Source organism: Amblyomma maculatum, chromosome 11 (assembly GCF_055883805.1).
Source record: "Amblyomma maculatum isolate TAMU_Amacu chromosome 11, ASM5588380v1, whole genome shotgun sequence".
Classification (NCBI taxonomy): Eukaryota; Metazoa; Arthropoda; class Arachnida; order Ixodida; family Ixodidae; genus Amblyomma; species Amblyomma maculatum.
Genome location: NC_139354.1, coordinates 125034392 through 125055524, shown reverse-complemented (window position 1 = coordinate 125055524; position 21133 = coordinate 125034392). Strand labels below are relative to the sequence as shown.

The window sequence follows — 21133 nt, the reverse complement described above, 5'->3', positions numbered from 1 at the left end:
TTTTCGCGCCTTACAGCCCTCACTTACCTTTACCGCACCCGCTTGGTGGTTTCACCCCGTTCATTCCCGTCTTCGGGAGGTCATTTCTGTAAAGCGTGTTGTTCTCCCGCGATTACGGTAATATTCAGCACAACGCATATGCTTGCGCTTCGGATGCTCTCCCGGGTACCTCATCTCTCCTTAGAGATGGATCGCCTTTGTACTGAATATAGACTCAAATGGTACAGATCCCATCACTTCAGGAGGTCACACTTGTGAACAATCGCATATTGTCCATTTTGATCCCTGGTGGGATGGTTCCTCAGTAATCTCCATTTTCCCCTTTCCCCATCTATTTCCTTCTTCATTTCCCGTTCAGTCCTCCCTTCTCGGTCTTTATATATTGCTGGACGGTTTCTATACCTCCCGTCTGCACTCGCTGCCTATGTCATATTCTCGTCGTGTGGCGCGCTGCGGAGCATAACCCGATTCCTTCTTGCCTTGTGGGCGGACGCTGTTGCGTTTCATGAGGCCTTGTTACCTCAGCGTGCTCCCTCTCCTTTTAACTTGCAGGTATATTCTGAAACTTTTCTCTCTTTCAAGCGATCTATTCTCTTTCTACAAAACATCCGTATCCCAGGGAATAAGCGCTCCATTATCCAGCCTTCTTCTGTTATGGCCTTGGCCATTGTGGTGTCTTGGGCAACTAGCTTGCAGACGTGGCAGCCTCTCTGGTTTCAACAACTGGCATATCGCGGCCGTCATGGCTGTACGCGCAAACATGCGCAATAGTGTCTTCGGGCTCCGGACACCCACCTGGACTGCGGATAACACTGACATCCTCTTGGCGGTTTTGTGCCCTTCATTATCCGTCGCCCTCTCTCTTTTCCTCTGGCCCGTTTTGTTTAACCACTCCTAACAGGCTACAGCCAAGTTTCCTCATACCTCATTTGTTTCGCCCTTCGCTCTTCACCTTCATGTCTACACTCTAAGAAAAAATGGACTACAAGGGGTAGTGAGGTTTGTCCTTTTGGGGGCTAACTGGTTTGCCACAACAATTAATCCTTCTGGGGACCAATTGCATGGGGATAAACGCTTAGTCTTCAAAGGATTAACTGTAGGAGAGGGAACGGTTGCTCCTTGCAGATGCTCAAGATACTAACATTTGATCCACGAAAATGATCCTGTGGAGAGCACATGTGGCAAAGTTCGCACGGAGAAAAAAAAATGCCTGAGATAAAAATGAAAAGCTAAATAGTAACGAAGCATCTCAAGAACATTAAAAAAAATTAAAAAATGAAACGTCTTTAACTAGCGCGCTTCCAACTCAGCATCTTATACTCAATTGCTTGCTACATTAACCACTCGGCCACGCCGAGAACTTTGGTAATTTGAAACTCTTGTGCATGTTATGCCATGACCCGGTTTATAAGGTTGGGATTTCGTGTTTTGAAGTGTATAGGCTTTTGCTGCCGCTCTAACAATTACAACTTCCTGACTGGTGCTTGCTGCCTGTTCTCACTACTTGCTACGAATGTTCTGGATGCCTATGCGCACTATTTTGGGGACTAGAAACATTTAAAATCTGGAGTTTGACAATGGTAGCAAATTTATTAGAGCCAGCTCTTCATTCAGCTATGCTATGCTACCGTTGGCGTAAGTTTCGCAGAACACTCAACTGTTGCACAAACCTTCAAGAAAAAAAGTGCGACGAAGCTTCAAAACTGCCAAGCGCAGCAGCGAAGACACTATTTTGCTGGTAACTAAATCTTATTTGTATGTAAACATATTGGAAAGCATTGCAATGACCGAGAACTCGGCTGATTTATACGCAGATCAAGAACGTGTGCGAAATCTTGAGAAACACGCAAAATATTATGCATTACAAGTGCTGTATGTTGTTGCTTTTTTCTCGCATGGGCCCATTGCTTGGAAAACTACTCTCTTCCTCGTTTAATTGTTTTCTTTCTGCGGTTTATAGTGTGCCGCGGTGCAGGCTACGCTCGCTAATGCGTAGGCTCTGTTTGGAGCCTGCTGTTGAGCCCGCATTGAACATTTTGGCAGTAATCATGGTGTTAGAATGTCCTCAAGGTCACCTGTAAAGTTTTTTATGCCTGGTAGCCCATAATATTCAATTCCAGGTCCAGTTGTACAATAATTGTCCGTGTGTCATCAGATATTGAGATATCAGAGGCGCGGTGATAGTGGACCCTTTCAAAACGCTCAAAACGAGCTATCGAAACCAGAAAAATGATACTGCCTTTGTTTTCTTACAGGTGCGCTGCGACTTCGTAGCAAAAACGTGCTTACTTGAAGCCTATTTTTCATATGAGCATTATTTCTCGCCTCCCAGTTTCCTGACTTCCGACTATTTCCAAAGCGATACTGGGACCAGTGCGGCCCCAGCACACATAAAGCATTTCTCCAATTGCATCACGGATGCCAGCGACGCATCCAGCGTCAAAACGCTAATTCCAGCAACATAGTATGGACGTTCTGTCCATCGAGCCAGAAACACATTTTCTGCACCTAAAACGCGCGCCGAGAGAGGCGGGAAGGAGAGCCAGGGATCAAGTGAACAGTTCGTCTTCCCGTTTCTCCTCTTTTTAGTATTTTCCGAGCCAGGACTAAGCATTGATCCTCCAAATTTTCACACGCCACCCTTCTCGCCGCAGATGCTCCTCTCGCGGAGTAACGGCCCGATTTGAGGGCCAAAGTGGTCGTTACTCCTCACTTCAGCCGGTTTTTTTCTTATAGTGTAGCCATTGACCTAAAAACCGCTCCTCTCACCGCGGACATAGCAAAGCTGCTTCCTGGCTATCCAAATTGTTTCCCATAAAGCCTGGCTTTCTCTAGTCGCTTCCCTTCGATCTGGTGTGCTGCTTATTAACATTGCTCTTCGCGTTTCATTTTTACTCCCACCTGTGAATCGCGTCCAGTCACGCCCCGGCGGTTTCTAGGCATACGTGCCAGTCTGCTACTTGTCGTAGGTTGTCGGGGCCCCAAATGGCCAATTATTGCCGGCAGCGGTTATACCCCAAGTAATATTTTCTTTTCATTCTTGTTCTTTATATATTTGTTATCGATGGCTGTTGGAGGGACAGTTTTCGCGATTTTTTTCTTACTTTGTTTCTGCCATGGCACTTTTCTATTTGGTTTTCATTCGTTTCACTGGTTGCGAATCATTTACCCTTTCCGAACATTTACTTCTCCTGCTTTACTTTTCTCTGACCCACTCTTTACTTTGCTATTTTTTTTTAATCTATTATTCTCCGTTCTTCAACGCATACATCTTCCCCCTTAGTTTTTTATTCCGCTTGTTTTCCTTTTTTACTCCTTTTCTTTCCAACATTTTCCCCCGCCTTCCCTCCCTCAGGCCACCTACAAGAACACGTCGAGCAATGAATCTAGCATTGTGTCTTTTTTTGCTCTTTTCTTTAATAACGGGGCCTCTCTGTCCCCGTTTCCCAGTTTAATTTGTGCAATTATTTTCTTTTGTCTAATTGGTTTTCTAAAAATTTTATGGGGTGAGCGTCTGCCCCATTAGTCGTATTTCCACTTTTTTTTTGTCAGCAATAAACTGAATCGGTGCCGGCTTTCTCACATTTATTTACTTTATTTTTATGTCTTGAGAGTTTTACAATAAAAGAGAACCACCAGAAACATGTACAGCTCTGATTGAGCTGCAAGAGTCGTCGGTGCCGGATGTAGGAACTTCTGCAAGTAGCAGAGATAGTGTGGTGTTTTCGCGATTTTGTTCTGACATACAGATTATTAGGACCTCGAGTTTTGGGATCTGAAGGTTCTATCGCTCCAGACACTTTGAAGGATTATAACACAAACAGTTGTGGTGGGTGTCCAAGTGCGAGAGCAAATTCAATGGCAGAAGCGCCATAGTTCATCAACTCAAATAACCTAGAAGCACCCAATTTCGCACCCTTAAGCGAAAGTCCAGATTTTGTGCTTTGGATTAATAGTATGATGCCCATTGAATAGCGAGGTAAACATTCTATAAATTAGAATAAAATTGAAAGCTGTTCAGGTTAACTGGCTTGTGCTCGGAGCGGAGGTTGAAATCTTCAACATGCGTTGACGGTGCAAGGTGTCTTGGGAAAATCGCTCGGAACCACAAAATATTAGTTCGTCAAAAGCAACGGCAGCACCACGGAAAATAGACGACGTTCTTGCGTAAATGTGGCAGAGGGTACCTGTGTCGGGTGTTTGTGCAGTTACATCACCATATTTACTTCGACTGTGCTTCGAGCCTAACGAAATGGTAGTTGTTGTTTTTAATTGGCAATTGCGAGGTGGATCACACGTGACGTTAACGGAGGCGCTGTTTTACGGTGGCAGCTTACCACTTTCTGTGGAGCTCATAGGTTATGATATGGCCGCTTCGTGCACTTCGTTGCCCCCTTTCCCGTGGAAAAAGAGACGATGCAATCTCAGACGCGGGTAATTGTCTCGTGTCCGCGGAGGAAACCTGCGCCGAGAATCGGTTCAAGCTAACACTTTTTCCATACAAGGCAGCTGAACACAAACGATGGTCCCTGAATTTGAACAGTTTCCTTGCCCATGACTAAAGGAAGAGTTGACCGCAGTGCGAAAGTGCGGATCCGCAAGGAGAGTGAGAACCTCGGAAACTGAGGTGAAATCAAATTAATTGGTCCCAATATCCATTAAGACTCGACCGTGGTGCAAGTCGAGTGTTAGGAGTATATCAAAAGAGAGCAGATTGTAAATTTCACGTTCCTAACTGAGTGCTCAGCGTCATTATCAGTGTAGTTCCTCCAGTAAGTCTTCATCGTTGCAATAATGTTGTGATGGTGTCGTCCTGATATACTTGGTAAACGCCAAATTTGCTACCGTTCTTGTGTAGACATTCCGTGTCCGTGTCGATGAGGGTTCTCCCTCACGGCAAGCCTACCCCCGAAACTGACTGGTTTCAGCTTTCTTCCATGGGTGGGATGCCTCGCCTGCGAAGAGCTCGTGGTTGACCGCGAAGCTTGAGGTTGGACTAATTATATCAATGTTGCTACCAACGAGATGGTATCCGGCCCTCTTCACAGAAAACGTCTCCTAGGGCCGCTTTCACTATGCTCGAGGCGAGGACAACAGGTGGAAAAATGTACAGTAGGACATTGGCGTCATGTCAAGCAGAATCAATACAAACCTTCCTGAATAGAAGTGACCCTTTTCCCAACACTGACAGCAGTGAGATAATCGATGATAAATACGAGCTAGTCAGCTTTTCCTGTAAACGGCCAAGAGTCTGCAACGGAATGAAGCGTGAGGGCTTGAAGCGTTGTGTACAAGATAGAAGCAATGGAAGACACTGAAGCAAAAGGAGAGTACCTCCGAGCGTCGGCGTCTGTGGAGCGGTGATACTCATGCAGTGTAAGGGGAGGAGCAGCGCGAGGTTCATCACCTCGGTATGACAGCTGGAGCGCTTGTTTCACCTGTTCGCAAATAACTCTTAGAGTGGAGTTATGAGCCGGTTGGCATGTGCAATGCAGCTGCCAGAATTTGTCGCATACAATTGAACATACAGTCGAGTCGATGCTGTGCGATGGTAACTTGCCAGACGCGGAGATGGCTTCAAACGCGAGATTATACCCTGGACCATGCTGCTGGGGCGCTTTCTTTATGATGAAAAGCTCCGCAAAGAATTCTGTAAAAACTTTCGGAGAGACTAAAAGCAGGCCAGTTTAGAGCTTCTTCCTGACGACATCCACGAAAAGGTTAAGCTTCTTATACTCGTAGATACTACTGCACGTCACCAATACTCCGTTCGCTACGACAATCTTTTTATGTATCTGGACTCGGGTTTGACGAATGCGTTCGACCGCTTCGCAGTGATCCGAGCAACCGTACGTAGTCACGCAATGCCGCTTATTATATTAAGACAGCTGCTCTCCGCGGTTCTCGAGCCACGTACAAGCGCATTATCAAGACTGATGTAGATGCTTTGAAGCCTTCGACTGCTTGAGGAATATTTACAGCGAGAACCGTCACATAGTACTGCGACATGTTTTCAGCGTCTTCAAAGGTGTCTTCGTCAAAAATCTTTGTAATAGCGCATTCTGGACGTCCACGCAGGCTGGGCTCGGGAAAGCTTTGCGATTATGACGAGTCTCAGTGGACAGTCTCGATGTTGAAACCTAAGGTGTGTCCTCGTTGCCTTGGGATTGTGCTTTGAATATGCACGTCCATGAATATATGACTTGTAATACGGCTAAGCGGGATCAGGATACAGGAGCTAACAAGACGTGGGCGCAGATGACAATAAGTGGTGATAGTTGCCAGCACCTCCTGCGAGAGATCAACCTTTTTGCTCAATATCTTATTTTCCAGAATTTCCAAATTAGTCTATATGTTTCCACCATAGTGCCAGTCCCCCACCGCGGTGCCCAGTAGTCAGGACAGAAATTTTCCAGAAATTTCTTTCACGTAAGCTGTGCTGCCCCAACATGTCCCGAAAAGAGGAGCTCAGGATTTTTAATCTTACAAGCCGCACGTAAGAATGTACATAACAATTATGAGGCTAACTGTATGCCAGTGAAAGGGACATGGAAGACTGGAAATGACAATTCCTAATTTCCCCTATTCGGTTGCGCACGGAGGTTCGCTCAGCAGGAAGCGTGGTCGGAGGTGGTGTGGTGCGGCTACCGAGGGTACTAATTGTTTATCACTCAGCATTGGTCCAAACATGAGGCCCCCTTTTCTGGACACAGTGATACCATTCGCTGCTTTGCGTGGGTGTGCGTTGTACGCGTTGTCGTACACATATCTTGCCTAGTAAACCTCTATTGTAAAAACATAAACTAAGTATTTGATCATATTTATTTCTCAGCACATAGATGCACCGCCAGTTTCCAACTACGAAGAAAAGCTGATAACAACGGCTACTAGTTGACCGAGCGGTTATTTGTTAGGACAGTAAAGTTTTCTTAGTTACATTCTTTATTCACGAAAGATTCGTGCAGATGTTCTCGAAAATATGGATGTACTATATAATACCACCACAAATATGGAGCGTTGTTTTCGAACATGTCACAAACCAAACTAGTCATCGGCATCATGAATGTGAAAAAAAGGCAGAATGCATGTGCATTGTATACTTATCTGCAAAATGTCTCGAGTCACCAGCTGTTTTCGTGGATCCATATCTCTTGAATATAACAATAGGGCGATGAATCAAGATTCAACGCAAGTCCTTCTGCTGTGATCTCCGAAAAGCCGCGAACAAAGAGAAACAGCGTAAAATAGATTAGGCGCTCTCCAGATCTTATTTTACGCTTGGTGGGAGATCATATGTAAACGCTCAGCTTGAACATACGCATTTTGTTCGGTCCAGAACGTAGTAAATGTGCATGATAGGTGCGGGAGTGTTCCGAAGGATGAAATTCTTGCATTTACATCTATTCTTATACAGTATCCTTAGCGGTAAGACTATTTTCAGCACCATTTGCATATCTTGTGTGACAATTGTCAATCCGTATTAATGTATTTGCTGTTTCTTAATCAAATGTTTCAAGGTTGGCTTCGTTTCACGAGGTTCTACGGCATTCCAGGCGCCTTGAAACACGTTCCTACGAATACCTATTTATTACTTCACGTGTTGGTTTCAGTTATTTCACTACTAAAATTGATATTAGCGGTATTGCTGAATTGGAAATTGATGAACACCACCCCAATTTTTACAGCTCAGTGGCAACTTATCTCTAGTAAAGCTCCGAAGTTTCAGGTCGAATTTCTTCTTCTTCGTGCCGGCCTGATCTTGTTGAATGCAAAGTAAAAAGAAGACTACGTTGGGCAACGCATGGCAAAGCTAGAGAAAGAGGGGCATTCAATAATATTCTCTTTACTCTACGGCAGTGCTAAGTTGCCTCGTGGGGACCGTTTTCGGTGAATTAGGCGTGGCGAGAATAACGTATTTTTCTATTCCGTTCTTGGTAATTATAAAAAGATTTGTGCCGAGAGCATGTGAAAAAATCGCGTTGTAAGTTATTATATACAAGAAACAATAAGTTATTTGCTATACATTTTTGCAATTTCTCGGCCAACCAGAAAAATGTGTTGTGGTAAGTGCCACAGAAACACATTGATATTTAAAGCATGGGTTATTTTCTTCACAGAAAATAAAAATGGATTTATAAATCCTCAAAGATTGAATACCTAGTCCTTTTAAGGTTCATGAACGCAAGCGAGACAAACATGGTTCCTAATTCGTTTGTTAGGAGCGAACGTAAAACTCATATTTTATCTCTAACAACATATACATTTCTTGCCTAGCGAATATATCACGAAAACCAGCGTGACCGTGTGCTGTGTTATGTCAGTACGCGTGAAGGGAGCTGAGGATGCCAGAATGTTCGGAGCATGTCTTTGTTGCGTCTTCATAACCCGAGTGGCTTTGGGATATTAAACCCCAAAAATCAAACCAACCCTATTATGATCGCTTGACATTAACAGGGTTCAGTGCAGTTTTCTCTTAACTGATTCTTTGAAGTCGAGTGCATCATGTTTCCTATTTGTTGTTTGTTTTCTGTGATTACAGTAATGAATATAGCTAGTTTTTTTAGGCATGAGGAAGACGCTGTTTACACTTTTAACAAGTATGTTTTGCGGCGCTAAGTATTCTTTATTTCTCAAAACGTATGTTCTGAGTGCAAGGTAAAATTAACGGATAATTCAGCAAAATGACCCTGTCATGTGAACCCTCTTAGTGGGTCTCAGGAGCGTCTTCTTTCCTGCACTTTGTTCTTACACCCGAGGTAATCATCACTTAAGCATATTTAGCTAACATTTCCTTCACAGAATACACGCCGAAGTTGCATATCCTCGTGAAAACTGAACACACTCAGACGAGATATCATTCAGGCTAAATCCTATATGCGAGGTTTAAAGGTACCTCTGGGAAATAAATTATGTCCTAGGTATTTATTTATTTACTTTGTACAAACTGCTAGACTCCTTGCGGAGGATTCAGGAGGGTTGGGCCATAGAATACGGGCAGAACACTGCCAGAATATTGGCCATCCATAATTGTCTATCATTATATATTTTTGTAGGTAGAGTGTATCAAGAAATCGAAAAACAAAGAATATGACACAAGGCAATCAACATTGAAGACACGTTTCACAATAATTGTGCAATGGTCAGATTAAACATATATAAGGTATTCAATGAACAGTTCTCTACTGTGAAATGAAGCTATCTAGTGATGAACAATTAATGCTTCATTAGCTAAACCATTTGCTCAGTAAAAAAGAGAACATAAATGTATCGCTGTAGTTACATATTCGACTAAATGCTTGGAACATTGGATTTTTTTCTTTTTTATTTGTTGAGAGTGAAGAGTATCTCTAACAGCCTGTTTTATGAGCACCACTGCTAATAAGATATATAAACTTCAGCCGTGTATTCTTTGCTCGGGTACAAATACTGCTTAGACCCCTGTCTAAGAAGTTGAGAGCGAGAAACATTGGGCGATTCTAGTTGTAGCAAAATCTGCTGAACTTGCGATGTATGTTTTCAAGTTCGGTAATTAAATTTTTGTATATGGGAACCCTTATATAACTGATCGCACAAGCGATGTATATCGAAGGAGTTCAATTTCCGGCGAGCCGAAGCCTAAGGCATGTCTTTCCGAGCAGAGAAAAACAATAAAAATGCTTGGTATGTCGCATAAGAAACATTCTCGTCCCAATTTAAGCCGATTGATATGATTATGACTAAATACGTAATTTCACTGACAACATTCGCTGCTCGATCTTCACTTCTTTCGGTAAATATCACCGATTTCATTCTCTTGGTAGAGTAATCGCAACTCTATTGTATAAATTAAGTGCCATCTGCAATTGCTCGCACCAGTTCGATGTCATTTCTAGCGCATTATATATTGTGAGTTGATCTCGTTTAATAATTTAGTCGTAATGCAATCATCTGAAAACATAAAAATAGCGTAGTGTAGCTGTATGGCTGCGCTTGGGTGGATGTCACTGAGTAATTACTCCCTCAGCGTCAAGGCCGTTATGTATGTAATTATCAAAATTAAGAAAAGCATCGGTGCTATGAGTGTGCCATGCGGGACTCCAGAGATTACTTTCGTGCAATCTGATGAGCATCTTTCAAACTTGACAAATTCTTTGCGATCAGACGAAAGGCTGCTATTCAGAATGTTATTTTGTTAGTTTCGAACAAATTTCGACTTCACTGTTAGCACAGCATGGGGTACAAGGTCAAAGGCTTTTAAATTGTTAAGAAACAGCATGTAACTTTGGCCGCGTAAGTCAACCGTCGCTGCTAAATTGTCCAAGGTTTCATACATTTGTAATGTTTTGGACACTCCCTTTCTGAAGCCATGGTGATTTTTAATCAGTAATTAATCCTGTTCAATTTACGTTACATTGCGCTTGAGAAACACATGCTCTAGTATCTCGAATTATGTACATTTACAGAAATTCGGCGGTAGGTTTCATGGTTATGAATGTCTGCTGACTTATCCGTTGGAATCGTGTATTGAATTTTCAATTCTTCACGTACGTCTCTGGTAGCCACAAATTTATTGGAGAGAAGTAGGAGCTAATTCTATATCCATTAACCTTAACTTACGATTCATTGAATAGATTTGGGAAATTATCAGGACCGGTAGATAATGTAATTATAACGTAAATGTTCACCACTAAAAGCAGAATGTCTTTTTCTGAGAAAACAAATTTGACTATCTGCAGAAAATATCAAACTTGCCGCAACATTTAAGAGTATCAGCGCCTACGTTTGGTGGGTTTACATTGTCCTAACAACGCAGCTTTTCTCATAAGCGTTATCTTGCACAGCATTGGCTCAACGCCGTCATCATCTGGAAAACGTGGGCAGAATATATTATCGTTGATGAAAATAGCAACGCCTCGGCCACCTGTAGTTCCTTTTTTACGTGTAATTAGCAATCTTGGGGGAAAGATAATATGTCTGGAAATATAAACAGACAAACAAGTTTCAGTGAGTGTAATGATGTCCTGACGGTGTTCGAGAATCATCGTCATCATCAGCCTGACTATACCCACTGCAGGGCGAAGGCCTCTCCCATATTTCTCCACTTAACCCCGTTCTGTGCTAGCTGCATCCACTTGACCCCTGCGAACTTCTTATTCTCATCCGCCCTCCTAACTTTCTGCCGCCCCCTGCTACGTTTTCCTTCCCTTGAAATCCAGTTTGTTACCCTAAGCGACCATCGGTTATCCTCTCTTCACACTACATGCCCTGCCCATGTCCATTTCTTCTTAATTTTCACTAGAATGTCGGTAACTTGAGTTATTTCGCTGACCCACTCTGCACGCTTTCTATCTCTTAATGATACCCCTATCATTTTTCGTTCCATAGCCCTCTGGGTTGTCCTCAACGTACGTAGAACTCTCTTGGTTAGCCTCCATGTTTCAGCCCCGAAGGTGAGTACAGGCAAGATGCAACCGTTGTATACTTTCTTCTTGAGCGATACTGGTAAGCTGCTAGTCATAACCTGCGAGTGCTTGCCAAATGCGCTCCATCCCAATCTTATTCTTCTTGTTATTTCCTTTTCATGGTCCGGATCTGCGGTTACTACATGTCCTAAGTAGACATATTCGCCTACTACTTCCAGTATTTCGCTACCTAATGTAAACTGCTGTTCCTTCCCGAGGCTGTTGAACATTACCTTAGTCTTCTGCATATTAATTTTCAAGCCTACCTTTCTACTTTTCCTGTCTAGGTCATCAATCATTATTTGCAGTTCATCCCCCGAGTTGCTTAGAAAGGCAATGTCATCAGCAAATCGCAGACTACTGAGGTATTCTCCATCTACCCTTATCCCTAACTGCTCCCATTCCAAATCTCTGAATACTTCCTCTAAACAAGCTGTGAATAGTAATGGGAAGATTGTAAATGCTTCCAAATCAGTCGCCCTTAGGGCAATCCTGCTGCCATTTATGTTTGCTGCGACTAATGTTTTCTTTTTCTCAGGATATGCCATTCTTTGCTTTGGCTGACGGATTTTTTTGTTGCTGGTACCTCTTCAGTTTTACTTTTATTTCAAAGACGAAATTCGTGGTTCACCTTGATCTTGCCGTGCTTCAGTGAAACCTTTTCTCTATTGTCTCGATTCTCGATTTTCCTTGCGCATCTTCCACAAAGTTTTATTTATATTTCTTCCGGAACCGATATCGCAAATTTTTTTAGCCTCCGACTGTTAGTTATAATGTTTGCCTTGTAACCGTAATGAAGTATTTTGAAATTTACTGGCCAGTTTGTTTTGCTTTCGTGTTTTGCGCCTACAACGTGTTTTGCGACGTATTCTTTCTGCAGCAGCGATAATTACACCAAACTAAGCATTTAATACATCTTTCTTCACATTGTTTTCAAGACCAGTAACCCTTTCATCCTCTTCTTCTGTCAGGCTGTGAATTATTAGGCGCGATCATCTGCTTCGATTCTCGAGGTCGTATACCTGTTGTGTCAGGTGGCACGATATGCGTTAAAATTTGCCACTTTGTCGTCGAAATTAGATGTCCTCTTTTAAGTTAAGCGAGTGTATCAAGCTTCATAATAATAGCAGCAAATGGCTCATTGATTGGGTGTGTTAGTTGTCGCTTTATTGAAACAACGTCTTGAGCCAAATTCGTATTTCGCCTATCACATCCTTAATGTCAGGACCTAGTTTGCTCTCCAGGGTGCAGGCAAGCACGAAACACATTACCCATGGGCGCAGCAGCACCCCCACGAACACGTCACTACTATGGTAACACGAAGAAGAACATTTGTTGTGAGAAGTAAAAAAAATGAAAGCATTCGTGATCAACATGTCTGTAGCGGCGCGACCGTGCCACTGGCTGGTTCCAGCACGCTCCTCACGCACGCTCCACGGAGGCTCTGCTCTCGCACGTGCGGTGATGGACGTCTTGGCTGCCAAATCAGGCACGGAACTGCTCATGTTACATGCGCCATTGGAGTGCTGTATTCCATCCCGCTTTCCTGTGGGAAGACTTACATCGGGCAGCCTGGCCGCTGTTTTATTGATCGGCTCAGGCAGCATGCGCTAAATATTAAGAAAGATGACAAAGGTGTTCATCTCGTGTCCCATATTCTTGCTTGCAAGTGTGCACCGCGATTTGATGAGACGACACTTCTTGGCACAAGCAAAAATAAACACATGAGGTTGGCACTTGAAGCCTTTCATATCAAGAAAAAAGGTGAACACTGTATAAGCGATACTTCCATCTCTTTGTACGAAGCCGAATATAAGCTCCTGTGCGCGCGACGTTATTAACTTGGATCAAATGACTTGCCGGATCTTTGTCTGCTTGCACAAGTGTGGTCTCAGGTCTATATATGCGTTGCTGCCATGATGAATAAAGTAGTTGTTAGTTAGCGCCTGTCCTTGTGTTCTTTTCTTTTCTGTGGATTGTCTTCTGTTTGCGCTCTTCAGTTCCGTAGAAAATCATGAACTAACTAGGCCCAACCAAAGTTTTATTGCACCTCCTCTTTAGGTTTACGTCCAGTCCATGTCGCGGTGGATGCCATAGTGTCGCCAAGTGGACCGTGAACGATGCAAATCAGTAGAACGGGTGAGGGGTTTAGGCAAAGATTATTTAACAATGCTAACACAGGGGCCAATTGGTTAATAATTGGGGGGAATTATGCGCTACTTGCTAGTCTAGGGGACGAATGTGTAGTGCGTTGTCCCTAATTCATCCACTAGTGTAACGAAGATCATATGTAGTGAGAGCACAACAGTCAGTAGAGCACTTGGTTGGAGGAGACGAAGGGATTTCGATGGTAAAACTGGAACCAAGTAGTCTGGTGCCCGAACTCAGCAGGCAGGAAGAGCTTGAAGTAAAAAGCGAAATAATACGTGACCCACGTGCCTGTAGCTGCGTCACAATGCCCAGTGCAATTTGAACTCCGCCCTAAAGGTACGACAAGATAGTGGCCTATTCGATTGTTTCCCACTGAGAAATCGAATAAATGCGCGAAGCTTCCACTGCCAAACTGACTCCGAAAGGAGAATGCTGAAGCCGCAATGAACAATAGCGCATGATCCGCAATAAAAACATACTGTCGGTTTTTAGCCAGTCTTTCCTAGGGGCAGCCACGCGAACATGAGCGCTAATGTTTTTCTGATCGCCTCTGCAAGCCAGATCCACTTGAACGTTAAGAAAAGAAACAAAAAGTCAGAATATTTTTACATACTCTTCGAAATGCGACACCTCTTTGTCTAGAAATGATCTAGTTATACATATATTCCTACTTAATTGGTTACATTCCTAATTGACATTTTACCGCCGTAACCACATGGTCTGCGTACACACCGCACCATTTCTGCCTATATGTTGATGTGCGACCTCGTCGCTTATTGAGGGGCGTATCTATATGGCTACACGAGTTACAGGTGTGAGTGCCAACTGAAATTCAAGAATCATTTTTGTGGAATTAAAGCCAATAGCGTAGAACATATATTCTCTCAAACATGTGGAGCCCTTTACCTAAGGTTACCAGCCATTTTTCATTATTATCGTCATAGCGAATATTCGCCAGTGAGGGTGGTTAATTTAAACGATTTCGATGTTTCAATTTGCGCTGAATAGTGGTACAAAAACAACCTAAACTTTCCAATTTGTCCTCAATATTTAAATATTTTTTTTACAGTACATTGTCCCAAACGCTGATATGAGCTGTATTTCTAGAGTCTACAAATTCGTTCTTTTGATTGAAGGCAGCAAAGTGAAACGAATCGGTCTTACCTTATTAATATAACAGAGTTTAAAGTGGCGCACACTTCAGCTGCACTTCGAAGACACGACAGCGATTTCTTTGCGGTTCGTGATGAAAATACTTTCATGCCCTTTTGTAAAGGCTTATTCAATAGGCCATTATTTTTTTATTATACTATTTCGCAGAGATTGATTACCAGACAGTCATACACTACACATTCATGTACAGACTGTCCCACATAGACACCCATATTACATAGCTTTTGCAGCGCGTAGCCGGGCAAGGACAAAGACCCGCTGAACTGCCACTTTATTTTGGTAGTCAGTCAACCATGTCATATATACCACAGAGAAACGGCCACAAAAGGGACAAACTCTAAACACGCTGCACCGTTTTTTTTTTGTTGCACCGAATTTTAGCCGCGTGTTTAGATTTTGTTCCTCTTGTGGGCGTTTCTAATGTGGTATACATGACATGGCTGGCTGATTACCAAAAAAAAAGTTGCAGTTCAGCGCCTGTGCGTCTTACCTGTTCCTCCGTCTTTGTCCTGTCCGGCTACGTGCTGCAAAAACTATGGAAAACCAACTAGATCGACATCTTCTCCTCTTCAACCCATAATGCCCCTCCTAAACCAAGCCGCACGAACATGCTTCTTGGCGCGCCCTAGGAGAAGCGTGTAATTAATCCCCAAATAAATCTGCAAGATTGGACTCCCAACTCAGCTTTATTCTCAATGAAGTAACCCATGTGGGCAGCGCTTGATAGGAGATCTACAAACGAATCAGTAAAAGGGGACATGTTCTGCCAACAACCACCTGCCCAAGTCATGCTCAGGATTTTTCGCTAGGTTCGCCAAAAATGTAGATATCTCCGGACGTTCTGCATAATGGTCCCACTAACGCTATTGCTTAAGCATATGGCTATCTGAGTAAGGTTTTTCCAATCATAGGTGGGCGCAGTTAATCACTAGGTCAATAATTTTGCACACATTTGTACTCACGCATCGAGCAGTGGTGATTGTGTGAGAAAATCTTAGTGTGAATCTGACTGACTGGTTGTGGTTGCCAGTGGGCATGGGTCTAAGTGGGAGTAAGTGGTTGTTGGGATTGTGAGTGTGCGGTGAACATGAGTGTGCGAGTGAATGTGTGGTTGGAGTGGAATATGTGAATGGTTTTGAGTGTGAGTCGACATGAATTTAGGAAGGAGTGACTTGTTGCGAATATGAGTGGAAATGCGTGCTAGTGCCAGTTAATGATTACAAGTGTTATTGGACGTGATTGGAGGCGAGTAGATGTGATTCAGTACTTCATATTAATATGACCGTAACACAAGCTCGGAAATGCTCAAACTACTCATAAGGACCATTGAAACTACTCTTCAGATTACTAAAAATACTGCTCAAAAATCACCGGTAAGGCCTCATCTGTAATATGCACCTGCAGTCTGGGATAAGCATCACCTGTATCTGACTGATAAATTAGAAGCTCTAGAAACCCGCGCAGTAAGATTTATATACTCATAGTTATATAACAGATAAAGAAACATATAGGCCTGGAACCACTACAGGTCGAGTCAGAAGCAAAGGCTCAAACTTCTGCACTCAATATACAGCGACACAACAGGCATTGATAAGGAAGAGTAGCTCAAAACACCCCACTATAATTTTACCTGGACAGACCAGAGTTTTAAAATTGTAAGTCGTGTGTAAAACAAACAACAAAAAGCACTCATTTTTTCCATGTACTATTTGTGAATGGAACATGTTGCCAGCTGATGTTGTGAGTGTACACCGAGATGTATTTTTATGGCTAATCAGTGATTTTATGATTTTACTTTTCCTTCAAACCACTGTTTGTCGACCGAATGCACTGTTGCTCCTCATGCACGTTTTTTTTCATCTTGATTCAGTGCTCCTTTGTTTACCCCCCCCCCCCCCTTTTTCTTTTGTGTGGTTTCTTGTTTATCTGCTGGTAACTTTAAGCCTATAATGCTTCCCTGCTATATTGTTTTGGCACTGCAGGGTTACTGAAAATAAATAAAATAGCACTGAGTTGTTATGAGTACTAGCAGTTTTGAGTGTGAGCGCAATCAGTAGTTAGCTTTTCCAGTTGTGAGTGCAAATGTTCCTAATTTTTTGAGAGCCACCCATAGGCGTTCAGCCTTAAGCTCCGAGCAAGTGTCCGATGTTTCAACTGCGATAAGAGACTGTCTGTATTAAAAGCACTCTGTGATGTAAGCCACTCACTTTGTATAATGAGCATTTATCCTCAACTTCGCCAGGTGAGTTTTATATGGAATATACTCCCATCAAATTTTTCGACTAAATCATTTAAGAACCAAACTTTTTTAAACTAGTTCGGCTTGCCTTATTGGGTGTTGTATCCCAATGCATCTCTGACTAAGAGAGACGCTGTTGTAGACGACTGAGAAAAGGTTGGCCAACTGGTGTTTATTTCATGTGGATGGACTAAGAGCAACGGCCTGCTCAATTTTGCCTTGTCTTTGCGGAACAGCTCCATACACGCAGAAGCTACAATATTGTGGTAAAATAGGACAAATATGCACACTAGCCCTTATCCCACGTGGGGCAAAAAGTGATTGATACGATAACAAGTGCGTACGTCGGGAGGTAATGCAATCATTAACACGCAAAGGCTCTTGCGCCACTGGAGTTGCTCAGTATATTGGCTACTCGATTACTGAAATCCAAGACGATAGTCCAACTTCGGCCGAAGCTACGCTGTCAGCATGAAGTTTAAGTGAAACATGGTTATGCATTATGTGATGCCTTTGCACATTTGAAAGGCTCGATGGTCGAGATCACGGGGTTCATTAGCTCCTCGCCCTTGAAAGCATATCTCTTCTCAGCGTTGAGCCTTATAAATACCTGTCTAAATACACTGGGCTCATACATAGCTATCCGTTGACAGATTGAATCTCGCTACGAAGCTCCCTCCCCCCCCCCCCCCCCAATTCTTTTCCATAAAAATATTCGCTTCTATTTTCAGCCGGCATCATATGCAAAAATTATGTATTGAACTCAGCTGGACCTATGTGTGACAGAGGCCGGATCCCGGTAAGGGAATAATCTGTCAGTAGAACGAGATCTGCATGTGCTCATGAAAAACTGTTCACAATTGCTAGAACATTAAGAAATTAGTTTCAAAATCAAGACAAGGTACTATAAATTATTCTGAACATACTTTAACATTGCAATTATAGCCAGCACATAGTAACACCTGCACATTGATCTAAATTGTTATTCTGCTACTCTGGTTTTCTAAACAAAAATACATTCTGTCTCATTCCAGAAGGCCCAGGGCCTTCTAGTATATACACATAGGTCTGTTTTCTAAAAAAAAAAAGGGACGATGTTTAAAGAAAAATGGCATGAAAATAAATAAATGTATTTTGCACATTGATAATACCGCGGGTTTTAGAGTTAATTTGACTGATCAAAATTACCAACATAAATAATATTCCGAAACCTGAAAAAGCATATCGATATATATCATGAAATATCAATTTAGCGTTTCTAGCCACGTTTTGTTTTAATTAACGTTTATGTGCTGTTTCAGTCAACTGTGTACACTTGCAAGTATATTTGTCTTCATAGCAAAGGCTCTAATTATGTACCATACCCAGATGGAACACAGTGCTCGGTGAGTTTTGCTTTCTAATATATTGATTTGCCGATTTTACTGTTTCAATATATGATTCCTCCTCTTCCTCCTCGCTTAGTGGCGGCCATGAAAAACGAAAAAAAAAATTAATTTAATTACCCACGTAACACAGGCGCTTATTCAGCTCTCTCTAATATACTGAGTTCATTATGCGACACTAGGCGACGCCGTAGAGCGCAAACATAACATCTAGATACTATTGTCAGGAAAGATGCATCGGTATGTATCCCGAAGATTCCAGCCACTCGTGTGTATTTCTATACATTGTTCCAGGTCATGCTACTAGCAAGGTCATGCATGCAAGTGGATGCAGCTAGCACAGAACCTGGTTAATTGGAGAAATATGGCAGAGGCCTTCGCCCTGCAGTGGGTATAGTCAGGCTGATGATGATGATGATGCTAGTACCGTTTTCGGCTTTACCTAGAGCTTTCCTCGCCGCCTCTAAATCCACGCTGGCAAGTAAACGGGCATTCTTTGTGAGACGACCGCGGAGAACAACACATGGGACGCCATTTTACCGTACGTAATCTTCGCTTATAATGGGTCAGGAGACAACTAAGTCGACCCCGTTAAGCCTTGTTTACGGCGGGGAACCCATGACGATGCTCGACACAATGCTGCCACACATAACCGACGAGGAGAACCTGGACGTCGCTGCCTACCTTCATCGTCCAGAGGAAGCCCGAAGACTCGCCCGAATGCACAATAAAGATCAGCAACGAACCAACGCCCGGCATTATAACTTATCACGACGCGATGCTGCATACAAGCCGGAAGATCAAGTCTGGGTTTGGACGCCGATTCGCCGCCGTGGTCTGAGCGAAAAGCATTACGCCGGTACTTCTGCCCGTACAAGGTGCTTCCCCGACTAGGACAATTGAACTACGAGGTCGCTCCCGATGGCGCGACAGCATCTTAGCTGCGCCGAGTGCATCCAGAAATTGTTCATGTTGTACGCCTTAAGCCATATTACTCGTGCTAAAGGCTATTGACATTAGCTTCGCAATGTTTATGTTAATTCATGTCTGTTTGTTTTAAAATATTGAGGCGATGTTTTTAAGGGAGGAGTAATGCCACGAACTATTTAAATCTTTATTTTGTGCTTATTCGACAGCCGCTGGCATGTGGCCTTATTATTGTGATTCTAGCATGCTTATCGATGGGGCAAATCCGATCTGGCGACCTGCACGCGGTCCCTCCCGCCAGCTGGATGGGCCAGAGCGGTTAAGGCTGCTAGGCTTTGTCCAGTTGCAACGGCCAGCGGTCAGTACGGGTGCAGCTGGAACCCATACTGAGGGGTTGCGAATCCCCGGGGAGGTTGTCAGCTTACTCCCTGCGGCATTGTGAGCGTGCCGCGCCCACGTAGACCGATGCCTAACACGGGGGCAAGTCTGAAGGGGTTCGGACTGGGCACGTGGAATCCGGTTAAAAGCAGAACAAAATTCCCAATGTAGGCCGAGGGAAAGCCCTGCCCGCCACCTAGGGAACGGTGGCGTAGCTGCATAGTACTAAAGGAAATGCAGTTAGCTGACTCCGTATGTTGGATCAAAATTACCCCTCGATGCGAGAGAGCGCATCTCCCAGCCGCAGACACATTGGTTTCCGCTGCCAGAGGGAGCGGGTCCTCGCGGGGCCGCGGCTGGGGCGAACCAAGTCCAGGTTCTGGGGAACTTGCCTTTAGGCTCGAAAAGGCGAAAAAGACGCTGTCAAAGTAGCCTACATGGTTTCTATTAAGCCACAAACTTGGGAAAAGAGGGTGGTCGCACAATGTGCTAAAGCACATGTGTCCCGCACTGTCAGTATCTTCAACGAACACGCAGAACTACTCAGGGGAGTCAGACCCCGCAATGATATGAGTCAGTTGGCTGGCCGAGGGAAAGCCCAGCCGGCTGTTAGGGGACAATGGCTCAGCCGCGTAGTACGTGAGGAACCGCGGCTGGCTGGTTCATATGCTTGCACTTAAGGGGAAGTAAAGTCCCCTTGTGAGGAACCGCGTCGGTACGACTGACCAAGGGAAAGCTCAGCCGGCCATTAAGGGAACAATGGCGCTGCTCGCGTAGTACGAGAGGAACCGCAGCTCGCTGACTTGGAACTCCTCCAGGGGGCAACCCCCCGCAGAACCGAGGTTGGTAGGAAGGCCATGGGAAAGCCCAGCTGGCCACCTAAAGGTGGCTAAGCCCGCACAGTACGCAAGGAACCGCGGCTTGCTAGCAGCGGCAGAAGCGGGGGGTTCTAAACCCCTAGGTCCTGGGCGGTAGTGCTGGCCGAGGGAAAGCCCAGCCCGCTGCCAATGGCCAGGTGGCGCTGCTCACGAAGTACTAAGGGAACCGCGGCTCGCTGACTCAGGGCCAAAAAAGGGGAGTGGTGACCCCTCAGTGCCGTACCTCTGTAGGTGCGTGCACGAGTATCTTTGCGGACATAATCAGACGGTGAACCTGGCTGGGAGGACCAGAAATTAACCGTCAAACATACTATGTTGGAGAGAAAACGGTGAATGGAGGGTTGTCTACAACAGGGGACTCTGGGCACCTCTCTCAGTACCTTGGAGTAGGGCTGAAAGAATCTTAGTACGGCGAAATGCGCCCCTCCAGTAGCCCTAGTACAGTCGGGGCGAGGGAGCCTGACTTGGGAGACGGGGAACCCGAATGTGGCCCAGCAGCCTGTCTCATGTGGCGGAGACCCGGCGAACGTGATGTGGATGTGAATGCGCTTGAAGGCCGAG

General features: G+C 44.1%; 1 protein-coding gene across 5 annotated transcripts in view; it reads left to right on the top strand.

The window, feature by feature from the left end:
• The first annotated feature begins 7307 nt into the window (after nt 1-7307).
• The window catches only part of LOC146174904 (uncharacterized), a 94866-nt gene continuing 81040 nt past the window's right edge, over nt 7308-21133 (top strand). For 4 of the 5 annotated variants that reach the window (XM_084583263.1, XM_084583260.1, XM_084583261.1 and 1 more), the window contains exons 1-3: nt 7314-7425; nt 17736-17803; nt 18306-18389. In XM_084583263.1, the coding sequence (XP_084439389.1) occupies nt 7347-7425; nt 17736-17803; nt 18306-18389 (231 nt within the window). In that variant the 5' untranslated portion in view covers nt 7314-7346. Of the gene's footprint in view, nt 7426-11364; nt 11430-17735; nt 17804-18305; nt 18390-21133 lie in introns of all 5 variants that reach the window. The other variant, XM_084583264.1, reaches the window with a different exon arrangement.